General features: G+C 40.1%; 1 protein-coding gene across 8 annotated transcripts in view; it reads right to left on the bottom strand.

The window, feature by feature from the left end:
* Nucleotides 1-27,363, bottom strand: part of Ppp3ca (protein phosphatase 3 catalytic subunit alpha) — a 272,778-nt gene that overhangs the window by 70,292 nt on the left and 175,123 nt on the right. For all 8 annotated transcript variants that reach the window (XM_087616201.1, XM_087616203.1, XM_087616210.1 and 5 more), the window contains one exon: nt 1,876-2,000. In XM_087616201.1, the coding sequence (XP_087472327.1) occupies nt 1,876-2,000 (125 nt within the window). The remainder of the gene's footprint in view (nt 1-1,875; nt 2,001-27,363) is intronic.

The raw sequence follows: 27,363 nt of genomic DNA, 5'->3' as shown, positions 1-27,363 counted from the left end.
TTGATATACAAGCGTGTACACTTGCTCTATATTAATATGCTAATCACATCACAGCTACTGCCAAGACACTCACAGGTCACAATCAGATCAAAATGGATCATATTAAACATGGAACATTCCTTCCTTTCTGTGTGTATGCGACAAGTCCCGGGCCTGTACTCTCAGTTTAACTTAGCCATTTTTGAAGATGGACTTTTGACAACCACATCTCGGAACTTTGTAATGTTCTGTGAGACCTACATTCAACATGGTATAGCATTTAGTTGGGTATCTTAATCTTTGCGTAAGTTTTAAATTTCAAAATTAACATAATAGACAAGATATTGTAACTTTGTTACTTCGAATATCTAGAATGACTAAAGATCTTAAAAAAAAAAAACTTCTAAGGAGCAAGTTGGTGATTTCTCTTTTTAAGCTTTTAAAAATAAAGCTCTAAGCGGATTCTGACTAGTAGACATTTAGAATATTTCAAATGGCTAGGGGCTACAGATACAAAAGCTTTAAATTTTGCTGGCAAACCAAACTGGTGGTGTGTCTTGGTGTTATAAGGCTTCTTTAGTGTTTGTGAGGTCCTGCTTTGATCCCCAGAGAGAAAATCAGAGTAAAACATGAAAAAACAAAAACAAAAACAAAAAAACCCTGAACCCAAGACAGCCACCCATCCCAGGGTTTGTTCTATTTAGATTTTCATAATCATATTTCCTTGTCTGTACTTAGATTTCTAGAGAGCAAGGAGATATTCTATATTTCTTTACAGTCTGAATCACAGTGCATGTGTACCTGTTTGTCCGTAAAAAAAAAACAAAAAAAAACCCTAAAATATGTGAATGTCCATTTATAAAAGCTTTATACATACAAACAAATACATATATTATATTATATATGTGTACACACATATATGTATATACATATATACATTTAGACACACATATATGTATATACTTATGTGTGTGTGTATATATATATATATATAATAAGAGACAGACAGACAGACAGACAGACAGACACAGGGTTTCAATTGCAGGCAACAAAATTCCCAAACTCTTCAATTGTTATGTTTGAGGTTGACACACTGCGATAACATTAAATATCTTTTTAGTAAATCTAATACTAAAATATTTTAAAACACACTTCTCTATATGATGATTGTGGGTAAACGTTATGAAGAGTCAGTAACACTGACTTATTGCGTAAGAACAATGCCTTCATTTTAACTTTTGGTGTGTTTTGCTTTTTATTTGTTTGTTTTTCTTAGGAGGACGGTGTCAACTGGGATCTATAAATTCTAGCTTCTAATTTTTCTTTTATGGAAATCATGTTTTCCTAATATACAAGTGCTGGGCTCTTCCTGAGATATTACATCAGGTACCAGAAAGAACCCGGATGAGTACAAGAGAGCCTTGGGTTTTTTTTGACTGGAGAAGAACCTCTGCTCAATGGTTGTTTGTTTTTGTTTTGTTTTGTTTTGATTAATGTCTTTGACAAATCACCTAGTCAGATGACAGGTGGCCGGATACTTCAACTACCAGTGTCCTCACACAGATGCACAAGTGCTCTGAATCCAGTAATGAAAATGGCTTACCTTCTCTCACTCTAGCCTATGGTTATGTAAACTCAAGCCCTCTTAGGCTATCAACTTTGATTAGAATCATAAACTGTGTTTGCCAATCTTCAAAGATCGTCAAGTACACAAAAGACAAAAGTCTTACCATTTTTTTGACATCCCTCTGAATACAAAGCATACAGGAAAGTGAGTATCTCATTAAGTGTATTAAAATTGTTTCAGGTCCCAGATTTCTGCAAAGTGTTTATGTCTCTTCCTTTCTAAGAGATCAGTGCTCCACGATCGTCTAAGAGGAAACCATGTGTACTTACTTCGATACTGAAGTACCCTCTGTCAACATAGTCCCCTAAGAAGAGGTAGCGAGTGTTGGCAGGAGATCCTCCCACTTCAAAGAGCTTCATCAAGTCAAAGAATTGTCCATGGATGTCCCCGCAAACTGAAAGATAAAATATATTTTACAGTAATATTAGCTCATGTGTGTGAATTACATAATAAAAATTTCAGAGCAGGAAACTGAGATGGGAAAGCCAAGTCCTTCGCTGAAGATGTTGAAGTTGGTGGAAGACCTGGTTCTAGCATTCAGTCTCCTCCTTCACTGGGAAGATGGTGGTCATAAGAACAGCCCTGGCCGCTGGTGCCATATGGTTAACAATTTCACATGAGATCCTATTAAGAAATTTATGTGTCATAAGTTGTTTCTACCACTGTCATGGAATAAGATTAATCATACAGGTAAGAAAGGAGGAGGGGCTGGGGATTTAGCTCAGTGGTAAAGCGCTTACCTAGGAAGCGCAAGGCCCTGGGTTCGGTCCCCAGCTCCGAAAAAAAAGAACCAAAAAAAAAAAAAAAAAAAAAAAAAAAGAAAGGAGGGAAAGACGAAGCCAGAGATCTGGGGCAAGCTTGTATGACCAAGGGGTGAATCCATACTCACTGGCCATTATTGCTTTGCAAAAGAAAAGAAAGGAAGAGACAAATTTAAATTCTAAAAGAATGTAAGAATGTTTCTGTAAGATGTATTATCAGTTGTTAAGACATTTTCCTAAAATATATCTGAGGAACTATGATTGTATAAAATCACTAGAAACTGATATTTCCTAAATTTTTCATTTTTAAGCTAAAAATTTTGAAAGAATCTGGCTTTCCCTTTAGCAGGTATTTATCACTTCTATAACTGTTGGGATCTTCAAAAATGGACACCATACTCTGTGTTCAGGAGGAGACACTGCACACAGGTTAGGAACTTTGACAAGGTCATTGCCAAAAGTGAGTAACTGGAGCTTCAATTCAAATTCATTTGATTAAACACTTTTCTTTCCAACCACCATCTGCTTTTATGTACATGTACACACTATTCTTTTGAAGCATGTTATGCTTAAATAAGCGACATCATGTGGATGTTGCTTCATAGGATGAAGCTGTAACTTAACACACTATGTTAACTCACATACAGGTTACTAAGCTACGCTGAAGCTCACTATTCAGCAGACATAAGCTTACATTCATTCTACAGAATCTACAGTGAAACAACCGGAAATCAATACATGCAGTTTAAATGATTTGGACAGCCCTATTTTCCACCATGACCAGATAATGACTACGAAACAGGTACAGGTAGGCAAGGTTTTGGGATGTCTGTGTTTCAAACTCTTGATCTACTAAAATGACGCAGGGACCCGTGACTGTTTTGGACACCATTCCGCCATTCGACTTTAGGCTCTTCCTTCCCTTCAGCAATGGTCACTTATCAGAAATGTGCTTGTCGCTTCCTGAAATTAGATCTCATCTTAGATTACTTATAGGCAAGCACATTTTTTTTTCCTTATGGTTGTGTCTTTCACAACTGGATCTTTCTTCGGAAAGACTGAGGAATCTGGGCTGAGACTGAACACGCCATGTTCTTCTTAGGATAACATGAAGACTTCAGGAAGAAAGAAAGAGTAGAGAGTCTTTTGGCTCAAATGATGCCAGGCAAAGAAAGCTGGCCTGGGGACGCGGACGGCCACATTTTCACTGGAAGGTACTTAAATGCCTCTGCAAACCCAAGGGTTTGCAACCTCTTCCATTCAGGAGGTGAATGCAAGAAGATGTTAATACGAAGTCTGCCAAGGCAACAAGGGAGATCCTGTCTGGAAACAAAACAAAGCAGGAAAAGCAGTGGGAAGAGGGCTATGGCTCAAAAAATTAAAAGAAAAAAAAACATTAAAACAAAGCTTGTATCTTACAAACTTACTTGACATCTTTTACGGCAGTGTCTAAAAGGTGAGGCTAAAACTCATTAGTTAAGAAGGAGCGAGGATCCTACTGATTTACATTACAGTGTAGATGATGGTGTTCCTTACAGGAGCACCAAGTTTTCTCAAGCTGGGAGAATTTTTATACCTGTTACATATGTTTCAACCCAGAATTCTAAGGAAAGACAGTTTTTGTCTACAAAGTGTATGTCTACATGTGCATTATTAAACCTGAGTAGCAAAGCAAGAAACACTGAGTGCCAGTGCCTGTGAAAATGATATCTCTATTCTGCCTGGCCACTGCTTCCTTTTGTATGGTGAGTTCCCATTGGGGCATGAGAGTTGGTTACTGGAAAAGATTCAGAGAAAACATGAAACTCCACGACAGGGAAAGGCAGGCTCTGAACATTATTTCCAACTTTTATGGTAGTGACAAATTTAATCATCACCATAGACTGTTAGTCAACTATCCCAAATCCAAACAGTCCCATGAGAACCACAAAAGGAAATGTACAACCACACTCACTGGCATGGATCCTGACCACCAAGTGCATACCTCCTGCTGGGTCCTCACGATCAGAGTGGCTTTAGGCAAGTGACTCAAGGTCTCAGAGCCACAAGATACTTACATATATAAAATATTGTGACACTGGCCTCATTTCTTACAAAAGACTATTTGTAAGATTCACCATGTTAATATTGGAACAGGAGGCTTAGGAGTTTCTGAATTTTGGTAAGAACTTGACAAATGTTACCACCAAGCACTGTTTCCAAATGACTACATCTACAATGTCAAGATCTCGGACTGAAGGGATTTTCCTGGTTGGAGCTGGAAGGAAGGACGAATGGACACATCCCAAAGCATCTGTCTTCTCTTCTCTCACACCCTTTCTATCCTCTCTTGGCAATTTTCATTTCCATTGCAATTCCTGACCATGCTTGAAAATTCCAGAGTAATTGGTTTTACTTTGCCATGTCAGAGATGGAAACACCAGGATATTCACTAAGACTGTAGACCACAGGTTAGAAATGAAGGACTTGTTAGAATCCAACATAACTGGAGCAGTTAAGAAACTAGCATGAAAATTCATAGCGGACAGGGTTGGGGGATGGATGACTGGGCAAAAAGCTTACCATATAAGTGTGTGGTCCTCAGTTTGGATACCCAGAAACCATGTGAAAGAAGCCAGTCGAGGTAGCTAGCCTCTCTAATCCCAGTGCTTCTACATGAGATTAGGGGCTAAGATAGGAGAGTTCCCAGAAGCTCAGAGAGCCAGAAAGCCTTCCATATGCAATGGCAAAACCAGCAGTCATGCCTCAAGCTGGAAAGTGAAGGTAGACATGTGGTTTTGCCATGCATTTGATCTGTACGTGCCTGCTGTGGCTTGTGCGTGCTTGAGTACACACACACACACACACACACACACACACACACACACACACACGGGGTACATGATTAAAAAATGAATTATAATAGGTGATGAAACGTTCTAGACAATTAAAAATGTACAAACTTCTTTTGTTTATATTTAGAATCATTATCCTGCATGTAAATTTATATAAAATCAGGCTCTTTTTGTTCTATAATTTATGATTTAAAAGACCATCACAAGTATTGGATCATGGTGACATAACAAAAAAAAAGAGTAATTATTTATAAACCAAACATTAAACCCTATCACCTGGACATGCACACTCCTATGATTTTTCACATTGTCACCAACTTTACCTCACAGCGCCATACCACACTGTTACAGAGGCAGCCACTTATGAGAACCATCAGCAAAATAAAAACAACTTGCGCACACAATTACAACTAGAATGTTGAAGCCCAACCAAGGAAAACAGAAACTCAAATAAAGCAAGCCCAAGAAACAGAAACTTTTTATAAGGACATTTAAGGATTTTCAAGAGCACTTAAGATATTTTTTAAGCCAATGTTCCCCACTCAGATTTTACCGACTGCCTACTTTGCATGTCATGTGGTCAAAGTCTTTCCAGACTGTCTAACATAAAGGAGCTTCTTTCTGCCTCCATCCTTCAACCTCATTGGGTCCCTCAATGGTGCATTGGGGACCAAAAGCCCTGCTTATATATTAGCACCGTTACATGATCAGCTACTATGAAAGAGGACCCAAGGAATATTCGTTCATAATTGCCTTTGTAGTCTCCTCACGGTATTTATGAATTTCAGTAATTACCTGCCCGACTTACTTGTTTCATGTTTCTCACCAGTCTCTCTCCCAGTGGATTAGATCTCCTGCTAGAATGGGTAGCAGGTGGCCCTGTTCACTGTATGACCAGGGGCCACAGTAGTGAGTAAACCCAGACGGCACACAGGCACTTGCCACTGGACCCGGGCCGAGTTACATTTGGAAATCAGAGAAATTTCTGAGGTGCCCCTGGTAGACATGACAATGATTTTTGTGGAGTTTGTCTCAGTGGAAGATGAATCCCTCAACTATTCTAAATGGAATCCATCAAGGGTGGAGTCAAAATCAGGATCTCAAAGCATCTTAGTGTGGCTACCTCACCGAGCTCCATCAGCATCTCCGCAGATGCACCCTTATTAACAAGCTCACGCACGATCCCTCTTTAGTCCATAGAGAATACCTCTGAGCATCACTTTTAGCTGCTGTTGTGCGTGCTGGCGTGGTTTGCCTCACAGTGGTTGTACTTAGGGAGACGTCTACTTTGGAAAGCAAACTCTTTTAGGTTCCTGTTAGTTTTGTATGAGATTAGCATTTTTTTATCTGAAAGAATCACAATGAAGCAACGAGCTGACAGAGTTAGAGGGAGGGCTCGAACAAAACACACAATGACAAGACAGGACCCAGTCTCCTGAGTAGGAGGGGCTGTGAGCAACATAGAAGATGGGTAACTTGCCTCTTCATTGGGTATTTGAGCACTGTGCTTCCCTAGGTTTGCTAAGACAGGGGCAATAGGAGGTGGAAACTATAGCCAGTGACCTTCCAGCCATGGGACATGACTGTCCTGTCTTTAACAGTCTTAGAAACTACATAATGGTCATATTCTTCCTAAAGCTTCATATTAAAACACTGTCTGTTCCTAGATGTTCCTAGATGGCTAGGATACGTTTCTATAGAGGTGAAATGTATAAATAACAGTTACCATCAGATGTCCAAAGCAATTGAGGCATTTTGGCATTGCCCACAGCTCCTTAGAAGACTAGGTCCTACCTTATTCCACCAAACTTACTGTGACTGTCCTATTACTATAGAAGCAAGTTTACTTCACAAGTGTGCTTCTATCTGATCTATTCCCCTGGACTCATCTTATTTGTTTCACATTCCCAATGGCTAGTGTGTGAGAGAGGGTAGGGGTGGAGGGTGGAGGAAGTCCTCAATAGGAGGTGATAGACCATGAGGTGAGAGAGGCTGGGTCAGGGGTACAAAGTGCTCAATGGAAGAGTAGGGAATTATGCATTGTGCTGTGCAGTGAGAAATAGTGTTAACCGTAATGTACTGTACTTTCCAAAACAGCCAGAGAGAACATTCTGACCACATCACAAAGAAATGATAAATCTTTAATATGGTAGATATGCTAATTTCCCTCAGTTGATCTTTACATAATATACCAACAAATCTCACGCTGACATTGGATCTTACAGTTATGTGCCAAATAAGAGATAAAGCCAAAATCACCAATCACATAGAAATACAAGGTAAATAATAGTAATCTCTTACCATATCCATTTGTTGGGCTATCTCCCAAAGTACATCTCTAAGAGATAGTAAGCTAACTCTCAGACCTTTTACCAAATTAGACGCCAGAAATTTAGAGTCATGGGAACCCTAATAAAATTAACACAATAAAGATAACAAAATAAAAGATAATATTTTGGGGTGAGTCACTGCTTATTATATCTATTAGTTACCTGATAAATTACAACATAAGGGTTATTTTTCCAGAGACTAGTGTACCATTTTTTTTTTTTTAAGATGGAAAAAGTAGGAACCGGAAAGTACTGTAAATAAATGAGAAGGAGGGGAAGCCATCGCTGACACTGTCATGTTCTTCCTTGGTTGAGTGACAGAGCACTGAGTACTGCTATTCACAATATGCAGGGCAGAGGGTCATGGTGCACTGGGGACCAAAAGCCCTGCTTATATATTAGCTCCGTTACATGATCAGCTACTAAGAAAGAGGACCCAAGGAATATTCGTTCATAATTGCCTATTGATATTGTTTCCCTCCATTCATAGTTCTTGGCATATTTTATTAAAATCATATTGGAGCAATTTCATACATGACTGGGACCAATGACTTTGGTCTAAGATGAATCCTCTTAAGTTTTCAAGTGAGGTGGGAAACAACATGAGAAGTTTTTTTTTCCTTTCTTTCAATAGACAATAGTTCTTCCCCATCTAGTATCTTTCCTAGAAAGCTGTTTATCTCTGATACCTTAGGCATAGGGAATGTTATGTATATTAAAATAAGTATAAATGCATGTAAATGTATGTATATACAATGCTACCTAACCCAGAGTAGGCATGTAGGCATTAGGGGGCAGTAAAGCTGTCAGGGGCCATGAAGCAGACCATGAAACATGGGAAATGAACTCACTACCCAATATGGCAGAAGAGGAGGGTCTTTGCAATTAGCTGGGCAAGTTGTGATATGAAAGCAGAAAGATGGCTGGATCACAGGGCGAGCCTGTGTCGCTAACTAGGACCTTTCTCTATAGAGAAGGTAATGCACAGCATAGTGAATCTGACAAGACTCCAAGAGCAGTCTCTCAAGCAAGGCCAGGGTGACAAGTTGGAAGCAACCAAGGGATGAATGAAGTTTCCCTTGTGCCTTCTGGCCAGAGACACTATTCAAAACAAGAACGGGTGTTAGGTCTGCAAATCTGAATTAACTTAGTAAGAACACACAGGAGAATTTTCGCATTATAATTACTTTTAAAAGAATCCTATTGTTCCTAAACTCCTATGGGTAATTCGATGTTGGCATAAGAAAATGTAAGCCAAGGTTGCTAGCACTGACCACACCAGGATTAGGACAGAAGTTCAGTAGAAGAGTAACGTAAATAGCTACTTGAAAAGGCCCAGATAAAGCTGTCCTTCTTGGTCAAAGGCACATAATAAATGATATATAAAATATACACTTTCAGATAAGATGACGTGGAATAGCTTTGACTGAGTGCAGAGCCGCACAATGGGTTCGTTTACTCGCCCATTTAAAAGGAACCTATCAAAGAATATCAGAGGGTCAATGCCACGCTCAGACTGAGCGAGATTTTTATAATGTCACATAGTTCCAGGATGAAGAATGACTGTACCAATTAGAATGTCAAAAAAGGCACAGCGTTGTACTGTTTTTATTTTTTTCCCCTAAACTGTCAAAAACTAGAAGATAAATAGCAGACAAGTCCTAACATTTTGAGGACAAATATTTCAAAGTTCCTTAGCCGGCTTGGACTGGTACTATGATTTACAAGTGAAGTGGTTTTAATTCGTGACTCATTATTTTTCTAAAGAGACCTTTCAGTGCCTCCAAAACACTGACTTTTATCAGCTTGAGGATTCCTATGATAGAGCTCTTCAGCAACCTTTCCCAGTCTGTGCTAAACCACGTGGCAACTTTCCCATTAGGAAAGGCATGACCCCTCTCTGCAAAACTCACCATCCTCTGAGTGCCGGGACTTTAGTAAGCCTGTGTTTTCCCCTAATGTCCAAGGGTCCTGATGTCAGGGAAACTTACTGAATGTCTCATTCTCAGCAATAGGGATTAACCTATTGACATTACTGGCTTTTTAAATACTTTTTCTTTCCTATCAAAATGTTTGGGTTTCTAAATCTGCAATTTTCAAAGGAAGATGTTTGCCTGTAAAGGCTATTCTAAAAGTTCACCACAGGGGGCACTACACTGCTTCCTGTTGATAATCCAGGTTTAAGTAAACTTTAATGGATGAGAAGTTCAAGTACAAACCAGTCAACCCACCACTGACACCGTTTGGTAGCTAGAAGGTGCAAATTTGAGACATTAAAACATTACCGAGAAGTTGAAAACCTTGGGATTGCATTGCAGATTGCTAATACCTGGAAAACATCATCCACTGTAAAACTAAGCAAAAACTAAACAGAAGAGAACAAAACAAAACAATTCCAAAAGGTTCTAATTCTCCAAAGTGGCATATTTCAAATAATGAATCTATTTCCATAGAAAACAAATTCTCAACTGGGTCATTCTAGTTTGATACCTTTGAACGATAATGAGAAATCTGAATTCAATTAGAATGGGCTAAATCCAGTAATTTTAAGAATAAACAAGAAATCTAGAGAGTCGGATGCAAAGGGATCACTTTAGAGAGGACCAGAAACATTCATTTCAACCCCCACTTCTTCCCAAAGCTGTTTCAGGAAGATAAATAATCTGATATTAGATATGATATTAGAGGGAAATAGGAAGAGGTACAAAAGTCACACTCTCTCAGTACTTCATTTACCTCAGAAATCTCCATATGTAAGTGACAGCAGACAGCAAGACTCCCAGTCTGCATTTTAGTATTCTTCACTGAAAGAACACATATGTGTAATGTTAATGTATACAGATGAGGCATAGTCTAGTGTATATGAAAAAAGAAGGGATGTTTGAAAGCTTCACTCATGTACTTTCCCCCTAATAACTGTTCTTGCTTTCTTGTTTGGTTTTTGTTTTGTTTTGTTTTGTTTTTTTGTTTTTTTTTTTGTTTTTTTTCCAGAGCTGAGGACCGAACCCAGGGCCTTGTGCTTGCTAGGCAAGCGCTCTACCACTGAGCTAAATCCTCAACCCCCTGTTCTTGCTTTCTTTTGTTGAATTTTTGTTTTTCATTTTTCTTAGTTGATTTATTGTACAAAACATTTTGTCACAGAGAATCTGCCGAGAATGCACTTGTTCTCTCCATCACCATTGGTTTTTGTATTAATCAGTGGTCTGGATTTCAGTAAAAATCTGCAATCCTAAAGGCTCATTATGAGATTATAGAGATATATAAATCATATTAATCCTAAGACCTAGAACAATAAATATGTAGATATGCATGTATAGCGCTTCTGGTCTTCTCAAAATCACAAGGTCATTATGTATCTGTCTGAGGAAGGTTACCTGATACACTCAGTAGCTTTGCTTTAAGTAGCTCACTGAGTCCTTGACTGTCATCACCAATCAAGAATATCATAAACACCATGAGCTGATACAATTCCATCCTAATACTTATGAATTTATTAAACACATATAACTACTCAATCTACCATTAAAAAGTTAATACTAATATTCCTAAAAGTACATTAATCTTGTGTTTCAAGCTCCCGTGAACACAGTGAAACACAGGCTCTCCTCATTCCAACTGAAATGGAGGCATTCCATTCTGACCCTTCTAGGTTTGTCTGTCTTTTGTTTCTTTTTTGTTTTTAATTAAAAAAAAATAAAATAAATAAGGTAAAATGAAAATGGGACAACAGCTTTCTTTCTTTTGTTTTTGTTTTGTTTTGTCTTGTTTTCCTGAACAATCAATTTCCTTCCTGGGGAGAGCAATGTAGGGCAATAGAGAAGAACACAGATTTTGAGGAAGGACGACTTGGTTCCCAAGCAGAAGTCCAGCTTCTATCCAACGGAGTGACTGACTCCAGAGAAACCAGCTTATCTCCTTCATATCTGTTCCTTCATGAGTCAAAATAAAACACCCCAAGAGAACCTTCCTCAAAAAAAACCACTTATCAGTAGCCATGTACTTAAACCTGACCAGGAACTGAAGAGACGGAACAAAGTTTGGCTGTCCAAGCCATCCCCCATCACCCAGAGCTTTGGCTCATTTGCTTCATAACTGGTATCAGTTGGTTTATTTTAATATGGGTTCCTTGTGTTTTACTCTAGACAACACACTAGGCCATCTCTCTTGATTACTTTCCTACTCACTCTCCCTAGAGCAGCATTCATTATCTAAAGAACACATGAGCATTTGAGCCTGCTCCTCCCAATTCCCTCCTCTAGACATGCTCACTTGACTCTTTTCTTGGTAGTGATTTCCAAGCTGGGGCCATCTTGCTTTGTCAATTACCACCCGTGTCTTTGTAAAGGCATCAACTATCTCATTTAAAATATTCTGCCAGTTTACTTTATGGGCTTTAAAAATATGAGAGAGACAGAGAAAACTCTTAGTCTGTGGTAAACTTGCTGAAAAGTTATGGCTGAGGTAGAGGACGGCCTATTTAAAAATGATTTTGAATATTCTGCAAGATTAAGATAAATACGTGGTCCTTCTGTACTCATGGTAGCCATGAATAAAACATTAAAACCTCATTTGGTGCTTTTCTCCATTCAATTGAAATGCATGCTACCACATACATAGAGTTGCCGTGGCTAATATCGCATAGACGAGGTCTCCTGATGCCCACTTTCCAGTTTTTTTCTTAAAGGTGGAATATCTCCAAATGGCTTCTGTGGTCTCTGCCAGCTCTTCGGCTGGTGGCCCATGACAGTTTCCCATTAGTCAGATTTTGTTTTGCAGCAAAACTCATTTATAAGAGCACTCTGCTCCCTGGCTGGATAATGGTGGTAATGTTTTAAAAGCTGGAAGTGACACAGCAAAGAAAAGAAATAGATGACATTTCACCAAATGGATTTTCCAAAAAGAAAGAAATATTTCTTCTTAGCTCTTTGGAAAACTCAGTTAAAAAAAATCTTTTGACTGAGGAAAAAAAGTCAGTCATCTATTTGTTTTTGTCATAATTCTCCTAAAACTTGTCAATTTATAGATCTAATTTTTATGCATTTTTAAAAAAAATAAACTCAGAAAGACTAAAACCACATGTTCTCTCTCATAGACTGATCCTAGTTTATAGTGTGTCCTAAAGTATGTACATGTGGATGAAAATGAAGTAACTAGAATGAAGAACATTAGAGAGGTGAAAGAAGGCAGAGGAAAGGTAGGGAGAGGGTAAAAGGACATCAAAGACCTGAAAGCAGAAAGGAGATGGGAGGGACTACGAGGGAGAAGGGGCTACAAGGGAGGAGGGGCTACCAGGGAGGAGGGGTTATGAGGAAGGAGGACTACGAGGGAGGAAGGGCTACCAGGGAGGAGGGGCTATGAGGAAGGAGGGACTACGAGGGAGGAGGGGCTATGAGAAAGGAGGGACTACGAGGGAGGAAGGGCTATGAGGAAGGAGGGGCTATGTGGGAGGAGGGACTACGAGGGAGGAGGGGCTATGAGGAAGGAGGGACTACGAGGGAGGAGGGGCTATGAGGAAGGAGGGACTACGAGGGAGGAGGGGCTATGTGGGAGGAGGGACTACGAGGGAGGAGAGGCTATGAGGAAGGAGGGACTATGAAGAAGGAAGGAGGGTAGAAAAGGCAATTGGGTGTTGCTTATGGGTTAAGGAGAAGTGAGAAGTAACTACAATATACATTGTTTAAAAATGTAATAATGATAGCTAATACTTTGAGCATTAATTTAAAATGTAAATAAATTTTCAATAGGACAATAAAATGCCACATTAAAAAGAATCATTAAATTGGTGGGCAAAGTGTTGTACACCTTTAATCCCGGCACTCAGGAGGCAGAGGCGTAGGTATCTCTAGGGCTAGAGGTCAGTCTAGTCAACATAGCCAAGTTCCAGGTCAGCCCGGTCTATACGGTGATAACCTATCACTCAAACTGCTGAGTTATAAAAGTAGTTACAGATAGTAAAACCTTCATTTTAAAACTTCGAAAGAAGAAAAAGAATGAGATCATTTTGTTTACGGAGAGACAAAACAAAAGAAAATATACAAACAATGACAACAAAAAGTTCAAAATATGAAAACTTTATAGTAGATTCACCTAGAATAAGAATAATGCTTATTTACATGAAGAGGGACACTATTTAGGAAAGTTTTATATGAGACAATACTATCCTTTTGAGTCTACATGCAAAGCCAGTCACTGGCTTCTAAAAAAAAACCCTAAATCACTTCAGCAGGACATCTTTAAATTAGTGTACACTTAACTATGTACTGTTCTCTGTATTAGTTCCCGATCTAAACATGAGACAGGCTTATGTTCCTTGCTTCTGAGTTTGTGGCACATATCTAATTAAATTATACAAACAATGCTTGCTTAACATGTTCTAGCCGGCATACAGACTCAGTGATCATGGTAAATGAATGCAGGTGTTTAGAAAACACAGAATAGCTGCTGATAACTTGTGATTCATTACAATCATAATTTCAGATCTAGTTTAATTCTGTTAATTAAGAATGATGAATGTTTGTTATATATTTGAATTGCTAAAAAGGAGTGATCGTGATTATTAGTCAAGTCTTCTTCCCCTCGACAAAATATAGAAGACTGAAACCATGTTCATAATACATGTTTGATGAGTGATTAAATAGCTCTTCACAAGGGAAAGCTTATTGTATGAGAGCTCATAATTTCACGTTAAGCTTCTTTAGCAACCACCTTCAATGAACTTCCATAATTCTTTGCCCCTTCTATACTCCCTGTTTATTTTGCTTCAAACAAAACTTTTGGATGATATATGTATATGTGTGTGCATAAACATACATACAACACACACACACACATACACACACACACAAATTATCCTTCAAAATATTATTTCTTTGGGGTTTTTGAGATGGCTCAGCGAGTATCAGTAGGCCAAACATAATGGCCTACTACAGTTGACTCTCAGGATCCATGTGGTGGAGAGAAACAATTCTTGCAAGTTGTCATCCGATTTCCTAAGTGCTATGACATGGCTGTACCCACCCACACATGAACAGACATAAATAAATAAATAAATGAATAAATAAATAAATATATATATTTTAAATTTGTCACCAATCATTTTACAAATACAACATTACTTTAAAAATTTTTCTTCCATGATATAGTATGAATATAAATATTTCATTCCAGATTTTTTTCTACAATCTTAAATGATGCTTAACCATATGTTATATGTTTATGTGTGCATGCTCACATGTTAAAGCTATGCATACATGTGGGTGCACACTTGTGTGGAGTCTAGAGCAGCGGTTCTTAACCTTCCTAACGCTGCGACCCTTTCATACAGTTCCTCACGTGGTGGTGACCCCCAACCATAAAATTACATCATTGCTATTTCACAGCTGTAAGTTTGCTACTGTTATGAATTTTAATATAAATATCTGCTCTGCGACCCCCAAAGGGGTCACAACCCACAGGTTGAGAACCACCAGTCTAAAGACTAAATTCAGTTGTGATTTCTCAGGAGTCATCCATCATGATTTCTGAGACATTCCTCTCTGTCCTGAACTCTGTTGACTAAGTTAGGCTGGGTGGCCAGCAAGCCCCAGGCATGTGTCAGCCTGTCTCAGCACTGGCAAACCAAACCTTCCACCCTGCCCAGCTTTATACCTGAATGGAACTCAGATCTTCATGCCCACATGGCAAGCACTTTGCCAACTGAATTATATCTATAGCCCTTTATTAAGTTTTAATAGTATGTGGTGATTACATATGGAATGTTATAAAAAGAGCTTACACAGAATTAAAAAGAGTAGCTTTTCCTTTTTTTATAAACCAAGAAGACACACATGTGCCAACTGATTTTTTTACATATATACAAGACTACAGTAAGACGATACAAGCAGAAGCTTCTCTTCAGAGATCTAGCATGTGCTAGAGACTATAGACTTACATATATGAATAGGCCTGGAGTGGGGCTTCCACAGTTTTACTGCAGAACAGAACTTCGTCCATAAACTTTTTTTTTTTTTCTGGCTGATAGATACATGAGACATACAGGGCTGAAGCAGAGTCTAGCAATCACCTAGCTACTCAAGTATTTGAATCCAAGGGACAAAATCAGATGCTGTTGCTAATGCCACTCACATGTTTCCAGAGAAATGACCTGGAGTAAGAACATGAGGCTTAACATGTGTGCTGGTGTACTCTTGGCAAAGGTGGCGCTTTCCTCCTGTCTCTGAAACGTAATTTTCCTCCGCTGAGTCATCTTGACTCATTATGACCTTTCCTTTGCAACCATTAACACGGAGCAGAGATCCACATGGCTTCAAATGTGCTCTGCAGACTCAAAGAGTACCTGAGGAGAGTTGGCGGCCATCAGCAGCAGACACTTGCCTTTTCCCATCATTTCAAATTCCTTCCACTTAAGAGTTTTTCTTCGTGTACAACATACGTATGGATAGACGGGGTGTGGTCTGCATAGCCTCTGCTACTTAGAACCTGACTTAGAATTCTAATATACAATAAACCTTACAGAACACTGGAATAGCAGAGAAACAAAGGGGAGCTGACATTATCTATATGACTTAACTAAAGGAACAGCCTTGGAATGCTGATAAGAAATTTATAATAACCTGAGATTAAGGGTCTTGGTAGTAAGAAAGGCAAAAATCAGTGGGTTATTTTAAGAACCGGATTAATTAGAGGGGACACTTGAAATAAGTGGCAGGAGGTAAATTTAAGTAGGAATCTGTCTTTAGATGGGACGCTGGATGAGATACTTGAAGAAGTCTCTGTCAGAGTTAAAATGATAAACCATGAAGCAAAGTAATTGAAAGCAAGCCTGCTTTCTATTGGAGGTTTTTTTTGAACTAATATTAACATGTTCACCAGACAATGAGGCTTGTAACTACTATATTATAGTACATTGAATTAGCATGTTCACAAGACAATGAAGTCTAGAACTATAAAACCTGAAAAGATTAAAGGGAACAAATAGAAAAATCTTAAAATTCTACATGATAATCATAAATAAAATGTTAAATGGAGTCATTTGTATCCTCATTTAATAAATATTAAGTGCCTCTGACATTCATAAAGTAGCACATAGCTTACACTCCAAGAATGTTCTAGAGCAATGTATAGATATCCAGTGCTCTGAGGTAACACATAGATTAGACAAGCAAGAACATACTAGAGTCTAAACTGTAAGTGCAGACTTTGTGTTCTTGGTTACTGCTGCATTCCTAGGCCTCGGGATATCATGGGAACCTCAGGGAATCTTTGCTGAAGGAGTGCAGGACATGCTGAAAGGTCCTGAACCCTATGCAACCAACGAAGAGGAATTCTGTGTGTAGGGATGGGAATCTTGCTCTGATGAGGGAGTATTGCTCCTTGCAGAAGAAACGACCTGTGAATATTAGGAAGTGCAAAAAGACCTGTAAATGCGGGAGTCTAGTTGGAAGACTGAAGGGAGATGAAGCTGTGAAGATTAGCAAGGGACAGGGCCTCGTCATCCAACGTAGGAAGTTTGAACGACATCCAAAGACGAGCCATGGAAGGAAACTGACCAAGAGAAAAGCTGTCTTAACTCTGGCAAGTCATCCAACCTCTCCAAGTCTTACATTCCTAATTTGTAGAAAAGGACAGTAACACAGGGAGTGAAAATTAAAGCAGACACAGCTACTGGCACTGGTCAGGGGTTCCACAGAAGTAACTGTGTTCTCAGCCGCACCACACTGCCCCTCAGCCCCAGGTGACCGCATCTGCCTCCTACTGTCACTGGCACTGGGTTGTGCTTTCAGGAAGGTTTGAATGCTGTGTGACACTTTGCCTTCTTTAATGCTAGTTAACATAAAGTTGACAGAGCATCTTTTCAACTGTAGATGCTGAGGACAGCCAACGTGTGATTTTGCCATGTGTCCAGCTTCCTGTCCAACATGGTGGAAAGAGAAAACAAAAGAAAGTGCAGTAATATTTAAAATACAGGTCATCAAAGCCACAAAGCTACCAAGCGCATCCAAAAGCCCATTCCTACAAAGGTAGGAACCTAATTCCCTATACACTTAACACACAAAGAATCTACTCCTGAGACCTTTGTGTCACTTGCAAGTCATCAATCTTATTACAAAGAATAGTTTTTGTTCTAGAAAATTCAGCAAATGAATAATGACTGGCCTCCAGCACACAGGATGTTTGTTGGCTTGAACAAGGCCTCCCTAGCTGTCACATCCCCATCAGCAACCCTCTGCACACTGGGCTTATTTTCATCAATATGAAGAGTGAACGGAAGTCAGACAATAACAACTACTTTTTCAACCATGGCCTGTCAGCTTTCAGACTTAATAAGTGGGTCTCCAAATTCAGAAATAGTGTCCAGTGTCCCCTGGGGGCCCTCTACTCAGTCCTGTGTAGGGAGAAATAGCCTTAATTACTCCAATGGCCAAGGATGGGTAGGAGGAGAATAAATCATATTAAAATAAAAGGGTGACACAGTAACCAGAAATAAGAGTTTGCGTGTCACCTGTGTACAAACACACACATAATTCTTACATATTAATTCTTTATCTTTTTTTTTTTTTTGGTTCTTTTTTTCGGAGCTGGGGACCGAACCCAGGGCCTTGCGCTTCCTAGGTAAGCGCTCTACCACTGAGCTAAATCCCCAGCCCCTTAATTCTTTATCTTAATGGTCATTTCAGGAGCCATTTTCGTGCTTTCACTAGCGTCCCTAAGCTCTCATCTCAACAGCATAGAAATCAGGAAGATAATTTGTACTTTGTCTTTATCCGTAGAATAGAGTTAATGCTGGCTCACTGATATCACAGACCCAATTCTGGACGACCATTGCAGTCTAATCTAGAGTTCATCTGAAAGCCCTTCTTTGCGATGTCAACAAAGCCTCTCCTCAACCTGCTTTTACCTCCACTGGAATTGGCTTTCTGTTTATAGCATCTTTCTTCACAGAAAAGATGCACCCATATTGCCCAGGAAAGGGGAGAGAGATGTATAGTCAAGACAAGCAACACTTAGGTAGTAGAAACTCAATTTCAAGTGCTGAGGGGTATGACGACCTACGTCAAAGCTCTATGAGTACAAGCGATGAACTACTGTGGAAGGTCAAGCCTTGGAATGTAGAAACTGCCAGCGCTGAGAGACTGATCTTCCACAGTATCCCTATGATGTCTCAAATGTGGAGAAAACATTTTAAGGACCATGACTCATGTCTGAATGTGGCAGCAGTGTTCATACAAAGATCAAGTGTTAGGAAGGCATGGAAAACTGGAAATGAAACAACTACATAAAAACTCACTTAGGGGATGATCTAATCTCCGTTGATTCAAATTCCTGTAAGGACTAGAAAATCCTACGTTGAGCATACTTTCATATTTCCCTCTCCAAAATTGTCATTAATTTGATATTTACGAGAGGTCTGTTGACCAAGATACAAAAGGGATGCGTTTCCTAATAGTTCAGCCTTACTATCTCTGTCATTTGCAATTACAGTGGTCCCTTTGAGAAATCAAGAGAGGTTACTCTGTAAAAACCTGGTGAAATGGGCACAGAGATTATCCCAGTAAACCTCTATTTACGATGCCCCTTTTATCCACTAGTTCTTTAAACACTTCAAAAAAAGTGCCCAACTCAGACTTAACCACCAGCAATGCACTGTTGGCTACACGAGCATACAGTTAGTGTTTCAACTAGAAAGTAAACACATTTTCATCCCTAGAAGACTTCAAAAGCATCTTACATAATCAAAACTATCTGTGTTGGAAATTGGCCAGGTGACTAAAATCTACAATGCTTCATGAAGCCTGCTAAAAGTGTATTAACACCTCGAGGCCCTCAAACTGTTTTTTTTTTCCTTCCATATTTGAGGAAAGCCACTTTCCAATGCTCCTGGGTGCTAACTGTAGGACCAGATCTTCTTTCTCTCCCAGGGAACTGATCATTATTCCCACCTTTGTATTTCCAGTCCATATTTCATTCTACAATAGGAGGCTAAACTCCTGCTATCCCTTAGAAGAGTTCTGGGATACATTATTTCATTTGAGCAACTCATAATGTCTACTCTTCAGTGAAATGTCTAAGCATCACCTGTCAGTAGATAGCCTACCTCCTTTTTCAACATATTCAATCTCCTCTATATTTGGGATCATCCAACCACTCCATTTTGATTACTCGTGCTCTAGAAAGTGTGCCTTGAACTGTATCCCCCTCTTAACCTTTGGTAGACAAACTGTGACTAATTTGGAAATAGGATCTCTGCAGCTATAATGAGAGTAACATGAGGTCATCCTCTGGGGTGAGCCCTGACTCAATGTAGCATACAAGATGTACATCTGACACAGAGGAAGGCACCAAGGCAGCATCGAGACAGAGCCTGAGATGAGAGCACTGCTCTCATAAGCTATGGGGGACTTGGGGCCATCAAAAGCTATACGAGGTCAAGAGAGCTCTGTCCTCTGAGGTTCAGTAGGCAAGATGGCCTTGCCAGCATTTTCCTTTCAAATTCTAGTCTTCAGAACTGTACAAGAATACATTTCTTTTTGTTGTAAAGAGAATAAAGAGGCAAATGGGTAAAAGTTAAAAGAAACCTCCAGTGTTTCAGTTAAGACTCCTGGTTAGAAATCCTTTGCTATTTATTCAACTATTCAAGTTCTACTACCACAGACACAGCAGCAATATTATTGGTTCGGACAACTAGTATCTGTCAACTAGTATCATTTGGGGGCTTAAAATGCTTCTACATATTTTAGAAGTACTGGCTCAATGAATATGGAACCACCCTATGGCATGATACCTGTAGATTACCCGCACCCAACAGAGAGAGAACTGGGAACACTGAAGGAAGTGCCCAGCAGGTAAAGGGCAGAGCTGGGGTTGGTACACAGGCAGCCTCTCTCTGAGTTGAGATCAACCTTCCACACAGATAGGCCCCTCAACTACTACAGCATCCGGTCTCTGTAGTGAAAGTCTCTCTCTCAAGATGAAAACAACGGAACTTGGATTCCAGTCGGCTGTCCTTAAGTCCAGTGGAGGCTCTTCATTCCCTTGCTGGCTAACGTGAAAAATTGAAAAGGAAAACAGCAATTACGACAAAATGTAGGAAGGCTGCATTAGAACCGTCACCTTGGAGAGATCCTGGAAGGTTCTACTGAACGAAAGTTCCTGATTATACCTAGATGCCCTGAGGCAAGAGCTTGTGCTGGTCTTCAGAGAGGGATAGATCCAGCCACCAAACACAGCTGTGAAGGGGGCCTGGCAGACACTAAGTGGGGCCTTATAAATCCTGTTTGTGAGAAATGCTGGGAGTGTTGGTTCTGAAAACCTAAGCAGATGGTGATGTGATACTCGCTCTGAAGTATTAGGGAGGCCAACCACGGAGGAGCCTCCAAGATGGCTTCACTTTATTATTTTGATTGGTTTTATCAAGAGAAGAATGAGTCAGATCAAAAGGAAGCCCCACCGATCCAATCTAGGGAGACACATTTATCACAAGAAAAACCATCCAGCTGAGTAGCCAGCAGGGTGCTAACCATGAGCTCATCCAGAAATGGATGCAGCTTGTAGGCCTTGTGGGATGCACTGAGTTGGTGTTTTTGTTAAATCATAAGGCCCCGTGTCATCTCTGTGTTTCCCCCATTTTGATCACTGGTGCTCTTCATCTGCAGCCAAAACATGGGATTCTGGAGCAGGGGGCAGCACCACAACCAATGGATGTGAGGGAGGGAATGAGTCCGTCAACCTATATCCTTATCTGAGAAACCAGAGAAGAATGGTGCCCCTTACAAGTGCTAGAGGAAGACCACAAATAAGTCTTATCTGTCACATCTTATTAGTAATTCTATTGCTATCCTATTCCCTCGAGCCTAAGACAACAGGGAGTTAAATGACGTGCAGTTATTGTGAGTCCTAAATTAAGCAGTTTAAAAACACAGCCATATTTGGCTATCATTTAAAATCTTTACTCTTATACTATAGAAAACATTCTTCCAGTCTAAATCTTATTTCCATTGAGTCGGATTCCTCACAAAACCTTTCTGTATCAGGGTCGTTGATTTTTTTTGGCCAATAGCTTCACCTATGAGATCTCAAATCCTCCTGCGATTCCAGTGTCATAACCAGGTTTCGCTGCTAGACTTCTGGCTTTGGTGCTTAATGCATAATCCTGTGCTTGGGTGTTGAATGCAATGGGTTCAGGAGTTTACAGTCATTTTTAATATGCAGGTTCTTAATAGAAAATGAGACAGGCCATCAGTAGTGAGTTTTTCCTTTCAACGGGACCTCATTGCTTTAGTTCTGATCCTTTCCAAGAAAAATCATGGAGTCACTTAAAGGCACTGAAGATAGTGATCAAAATCACCCCAAATGGTTCCAACAATACTCACAGTTCAGGCACAAGTATATTAACAGCTACATCCACATCTGTGCATGAACAGGCAGTGATACCCATATCAAAAACACAGGGAACTCACTCCACGCAACATTCAGGAGTTAAAATAGAAAATAAGCAGTTTGAGAACTGCTGAAATATGGCACTGTTTCATTATCACAATTCCCTTCAGTGGTAAGGTAAGTGTCTAATAGGCACCTCTGCCTTTACATAAGAGGAGCTTAATGAATATTTGCTTAATGGAACAGAAGTTGGCAGGCACAGGACAAAGGGGATTTTCTAATATTGTCTAGTGTAGCCACTCTTCAATCTCTTTCTGGACCCATGGTACTTTCGACCCAAGCCCTGAAAGGCAGGCTGCAGACCTGACTGAGCTCACTCCTTGCAATACAGCTAAAAGATCATATTCAATTAGGAACCTCAGAGCTGGCAGAAAACATTGTGCAATTCCTGGGCACCATGCCCAGCTGGAGTGAGGAGACTCAGAAACATGCCCAAGCCTTCCCAGGTGTGTTGGTGACAGTAAGGTCACTTCCACAGCTGCTCTAAGGACGATCTTGATACAACCCTGCTTTCCACACCCACTTGAACAAAAACAGCTGGCCCAGAGCGGGGTGGGATGCCCTTCCGGGGAGTACTTGAGCTTGCCATGTTGAGTGGTTGCAGGGACCTACCTGCCAGTGGGCCATTTTTAATTATCTGTATAGCTGATATTTTTCTTTCCAGAAGCTCATTATTCTACAGTAATTTACTATATTTTTCTCCACCTACCCAACATCTTCTTGTGCTATGCCAAGACAAAGATGGCAATTTACTGATCTCCAGTGGTCTGAGAGTAGGCACATTCATGTAAGCCACCTGTCAGTACTCGGAAGGGAAGAAAGATACCTTCCATGAAACAATAAAATAACAGCACGATTGTGTTCTATAAAACACAGTGTTGAGTAATGAATGGACCATTGTATGTCTCACATCTAAAGTTCAGATCTTACTGATCTTAGAGGCCTGCTTTTCCATGGTCCTTCTCTGAGCAGAAATAATGACTGTTTGACCATTGTCCAAATGACAAAATTCCAACTCCCCATCATGGTACTGCCTGTCTCTTCCTCTCACATACCTCTCCAACCTGGACTCCAGCCGGGACCTGTGGGGAAGCACAGTTGATGTTGTGGGCAACTGTAGAATTCATCTGTTAACTCAGCAGATTCAACTCTTGGCCTCCCATCCACCAAGAACCTCATTTTGGAACAAGTAATAAAATGCAAATTGGTTCTAAATGGTCCTCTCTAAAATGGGGATGAAGTATTTACACACACACACACACACACACACACACACACACACACACACAAGTGATTTCCACTCCACACTTTGGTCTGAGATCTTGTTACAACTCATCCTGTACTTACAATAAGTATCATATGTTCATACATGGTTGTAGAAGAAGTTACATGTGAAGTCTTAAGATTCCACAGAATCTTCAGAAGAATGTAAAGAGCTGCATGTGTGACTCTTTATACCTTTAACATGGTTAATAGCTTTTAAATAATAACAAATACAGTCTCCTACCTCCTAAAACTGAAATGTTAGGACAATGTTGAAGTTAGAAATTTTACATATAAAAACTGATTTAAAAGATGACTATAAATACCTTTAAAAAGAAATTAAAGGAAGAAAAAAAAACCTCCATATTTTAGTTGACCCAAACAGCTGAAGCATCTTACAAAAGTGGGAGCTAAGTCTCAACTTTAAAATGTTCCAGGTGACCTTGCGGAATGGTTACAGAGGACTGGCGCTCTAAATTCTATACACAGTATTTTTCATACTCTCGAATCTGAGCAGGAAACTAGGAGGCTAGCTCACTCCTCTTGCATCGTTTATGAGACCTAATACTATGTTACACATGTTGTCTACACACAGAAAATGTGTTACTTCACACCATGAAAGGGTCACAGGACTCTGACGTGCACCCCGTGAACCTAAATGAAACCTCTATAATCTGTTAGCATGCAGTGGTCTCTACCTACACCAGACTTTGTTTTGTGCATTCTCCTTTGCTTGTTTTATGGCACACTTACTGGGCATGAAACACAGAGGCCTTGAGTTTGTGTTCTACTGACTGAGTATAAACCTGTTCCTGTAACTATTTCTACTGGAAAATGTAAACTAAGCGAAACGGGACGGACAGTTATCTAAGATCTTTCCCTCCCTCTTCATCTGCTTCCTTCCTAGTTTATTTCTTTGTTCTGTGGTGTTGTCACAGGTACAGGCTAGGCATCGCACATGCTAGGGCAATCCTCTGCCTCTGAGGATTCCCATCCTCCCCTAATGCCTTTGAAGTAATTTCTCTTACAGAGTTTTTAAATTCTCTAGAAAAATGACATTAATGTGAAATTGTAGCTGTGGGTCAAACATTAAGTCTATTGCATTGATTTTCTAATGAATTCTGCAGAGTACACTCATATTTCACTAAGACGATAGCAAATCCTTCCTCTTTATATGTTATTAGTTAACAGCCCCCCCTTTTTTTTCAGAGATAATGACAATTGGTAATCACTCAATTCCTGTCTGCTGAAGGAGATTGCCTACAGATCTGTTCCTGTTGCTCTGCATGATTCATATTAATGTGCATCTACCTTGGTTCTGAGAGAAATCTAGAACCAACGCCTCAATCATACTCCATACTCTTCAACATACACACACACACACACACACACACACACACACACACACACGCACGCACACGCACACGCACACATACACACATGCACACACACATACACACACACACACACACACACACACACACGCACACATGCACACAAGCATACACAGTGTTCTTCAAGACCTACAGTTTAGCAAACACACAATGGACCCTATGTGCATGCTGTCACATTCATAACAGGGGTGTACTATGTGACTTGCTCAGCTCAGTGTCACTCAATAGCCTGTCAGGCCCTGAGGACACATTCCTCTTACCCATTCTCTGTCTTCTATGGAAAAGGCACATTAACTCGGCCATGGAGAAAGAAAGAAACAAACAAAACAAACACCCTATTCCCTAACTTCAGTTTTCTTCAGGGAAAAAAAAACTTGATTTTTCTGGTAAAAGTTCAATACATCTGTGCTCAGATCATAAATACTGCGTTATCATCAATGAGGAATGACATTAGCCTTGCTGTGTAGAGCTTACTGTGCAGTTCCAAAAACATTCAGTTTCAATGTATACAACTGCAGAATTATGGGCCTTGCTGCCTCTCAATCTACAGACACGTGTTTCTTTGAGGCACATGTTTGAAATAAATATAAATACTATTATCTGTCTCTAGCATTCTTCTCTCATAAAAGAAGCCAAAGTAGGTAGATTTAATGGTCTGAGCCTGGGTATCTGACAGACTTCTTTTAATAGTACTTTGCTGTTAAACAGTACAAAGTTGTTTGGTTTTGTTGCTCATGATCCAAAAAGAGAGGCCAAGACCTAATGGAAACAGAGATAAGAAAATCTCGAGATGACAAGATAAATGTTTCTTAAGTCTACACAAAAACTCTACGGGGCCTCCTATTGGAAGTGAGGAAAAGACAAGGTCCATAATGTCTGTTCTACAACAGCTCACTCTCAACCCTCAACGTTCCTCTCACCTAGTTCCCTTCTTTGCTACATGGCCCAGTACCCATGCGATCCTCAGTTAAGAGGCCAACATTCACCTCAGCCTCAGGCATGTCTTTGCTGTCCCTTTTCAGTCTCATGTAGTTCCATCAACCCCATCCTCATCTTTTTTTATGTCTCCAGGGCATCCGTTACACTCTATTAAGCAGAAACATGCACATGTGAGTGTCTGAGACTGTACACTAGTGGATGTGGGGGAGTGTTCATCCATGTGAACATGTATGGAGGCCAGATTCTGATTTAGGGTGTCTTCCCCTGTCATTCTCCACTTTGTGACAGTCCTAGCACCCAGCTTTTACATGAACAGTAGACATCCGAGCTCGGATTCTCATGTTTGCAATGCCTTAACTACTGTATTATTATCCATCGACATTTAATCCGTTTGCTTGTCTCTTTGGACTAGAACATAATTTCAGAGGTTAGAGTCTCCTATATTCATTCCAAATAACAGCAATCAGTGACCATGTTAGAAAGATTCTGGAATGAATGAATGATTGAATGAATGCTGAATTTGTATCTATGACACAAAGGAGTTCATACGATTTATCATCTCTACTGGGTTGAAGGGCAGCACTACGTGACATAAGTGTAGTCCTGACAAGTAATAGTATACCTGTCAAGCATTTGAGATCAACTAGAAGAAATAAGACAGGCAAAAAGGAGTCATGGTGGACTGTAACTTGGCTGGCCTTAAAAAGAAAGGAGGTAGCACATTTAAGGTCTTGATCAGAATCTTAGCATGGAAGGAAAATACACTAGATGGTGAGACTTCATGCTCCCTGAATATCTACAGAAAGCTGTGAAGAAGCAGAGAATTTGATAGCTACTGATTTGTACTTGGTGCAATTTCCCACTAGGAGTCTGGAGATAATGTGACTGCTTGTCTGTAGCTGACCTTGACATACAAGGTGGTGGTGAGCCTGTGTGGCCCCGAAGGCAGTGACAGTGGCTGGGCAGTGGAGACCATGAGAAAGGAGAGAGCCATGCATCCAGGAAACACGCACGGTAGACATTGGACCTGTACTGTAAAGTCTACCTCTCAGGATTTCTGTGATGGGTCCCACACTCATCACCTGCTTGACATCACCCTCTCATTCTCCAGAGAACTTCCATGACACTTTCATTCGAACTAGACACAGACTTAGAAGGCATGGCATACAAGCTCGGTACCGCAAGCACTGGAGAGGTTGAGCAGGACTGCAGTTAGTGTAAATCCAGTCTTATTTCCACAGTAAGCTTGAGGCTAGCCTGTGGTGTAGTGAGAGGGCCTGTCTTATACAAGAAAAAATCCAAAACATATATAATCAGAAAGAAAGAAAGAGAGAGAGAGAGAAAGAAAGAAAGAAAGAAAGAAAGAAAGAAAGAAAGAAAGAAACAAAGAGACAAAGAAACAAAGAAAGAAACAAAGAAAGAAAGGAGGGAAGGAGGGAGGGAGGGAGGGAGGCATCATCATATTATCCTGTCTAATACCTTTTCCCATAAAGAGGCAGCTAGAGATTCAAGAATCTAAGTGCATTGTCAACAGTTGATGGCCAAAATGCCTCAGTCCATGATGACCAGGGGTGACATTCTCTAGTCATGACTGATGTGAGAACTCTGGATATAGATCACGACCCCAGCGCTGATCTTGGTATATGTTAGGATACCACTTCCCAGGCCTCTTTTACAGATGCTCTTCAGGAAGGTTCTAGATCATTTCCAGGTCCATTCTGCACATTGTTTAATTTCTTCTACACAAGAGGCGGGAACCATATTTTTCATTTACTGATTCACCTGTTATTACAGACCCCT

Source organism: Rattus norvegicus, chromosome 2, assembly GCF_021556685.1.
Source record: "Rattus norvegicus strain SHRSP/BbbUtx chromosome 2, alternate assembly SHRSP_T2T, whole genome shotgun sequence".
NCBI classification, from domain to species: Eukaryota; Metazoa; Chordata; class Mammalia; order Rodentia; family Muridae; genus Rattus; species Rattus norvegicus.
Note: the sequence above shows the minus strand (reverse complement) of the source record. Positions and strands in the feature narration are given on the sequence as shown.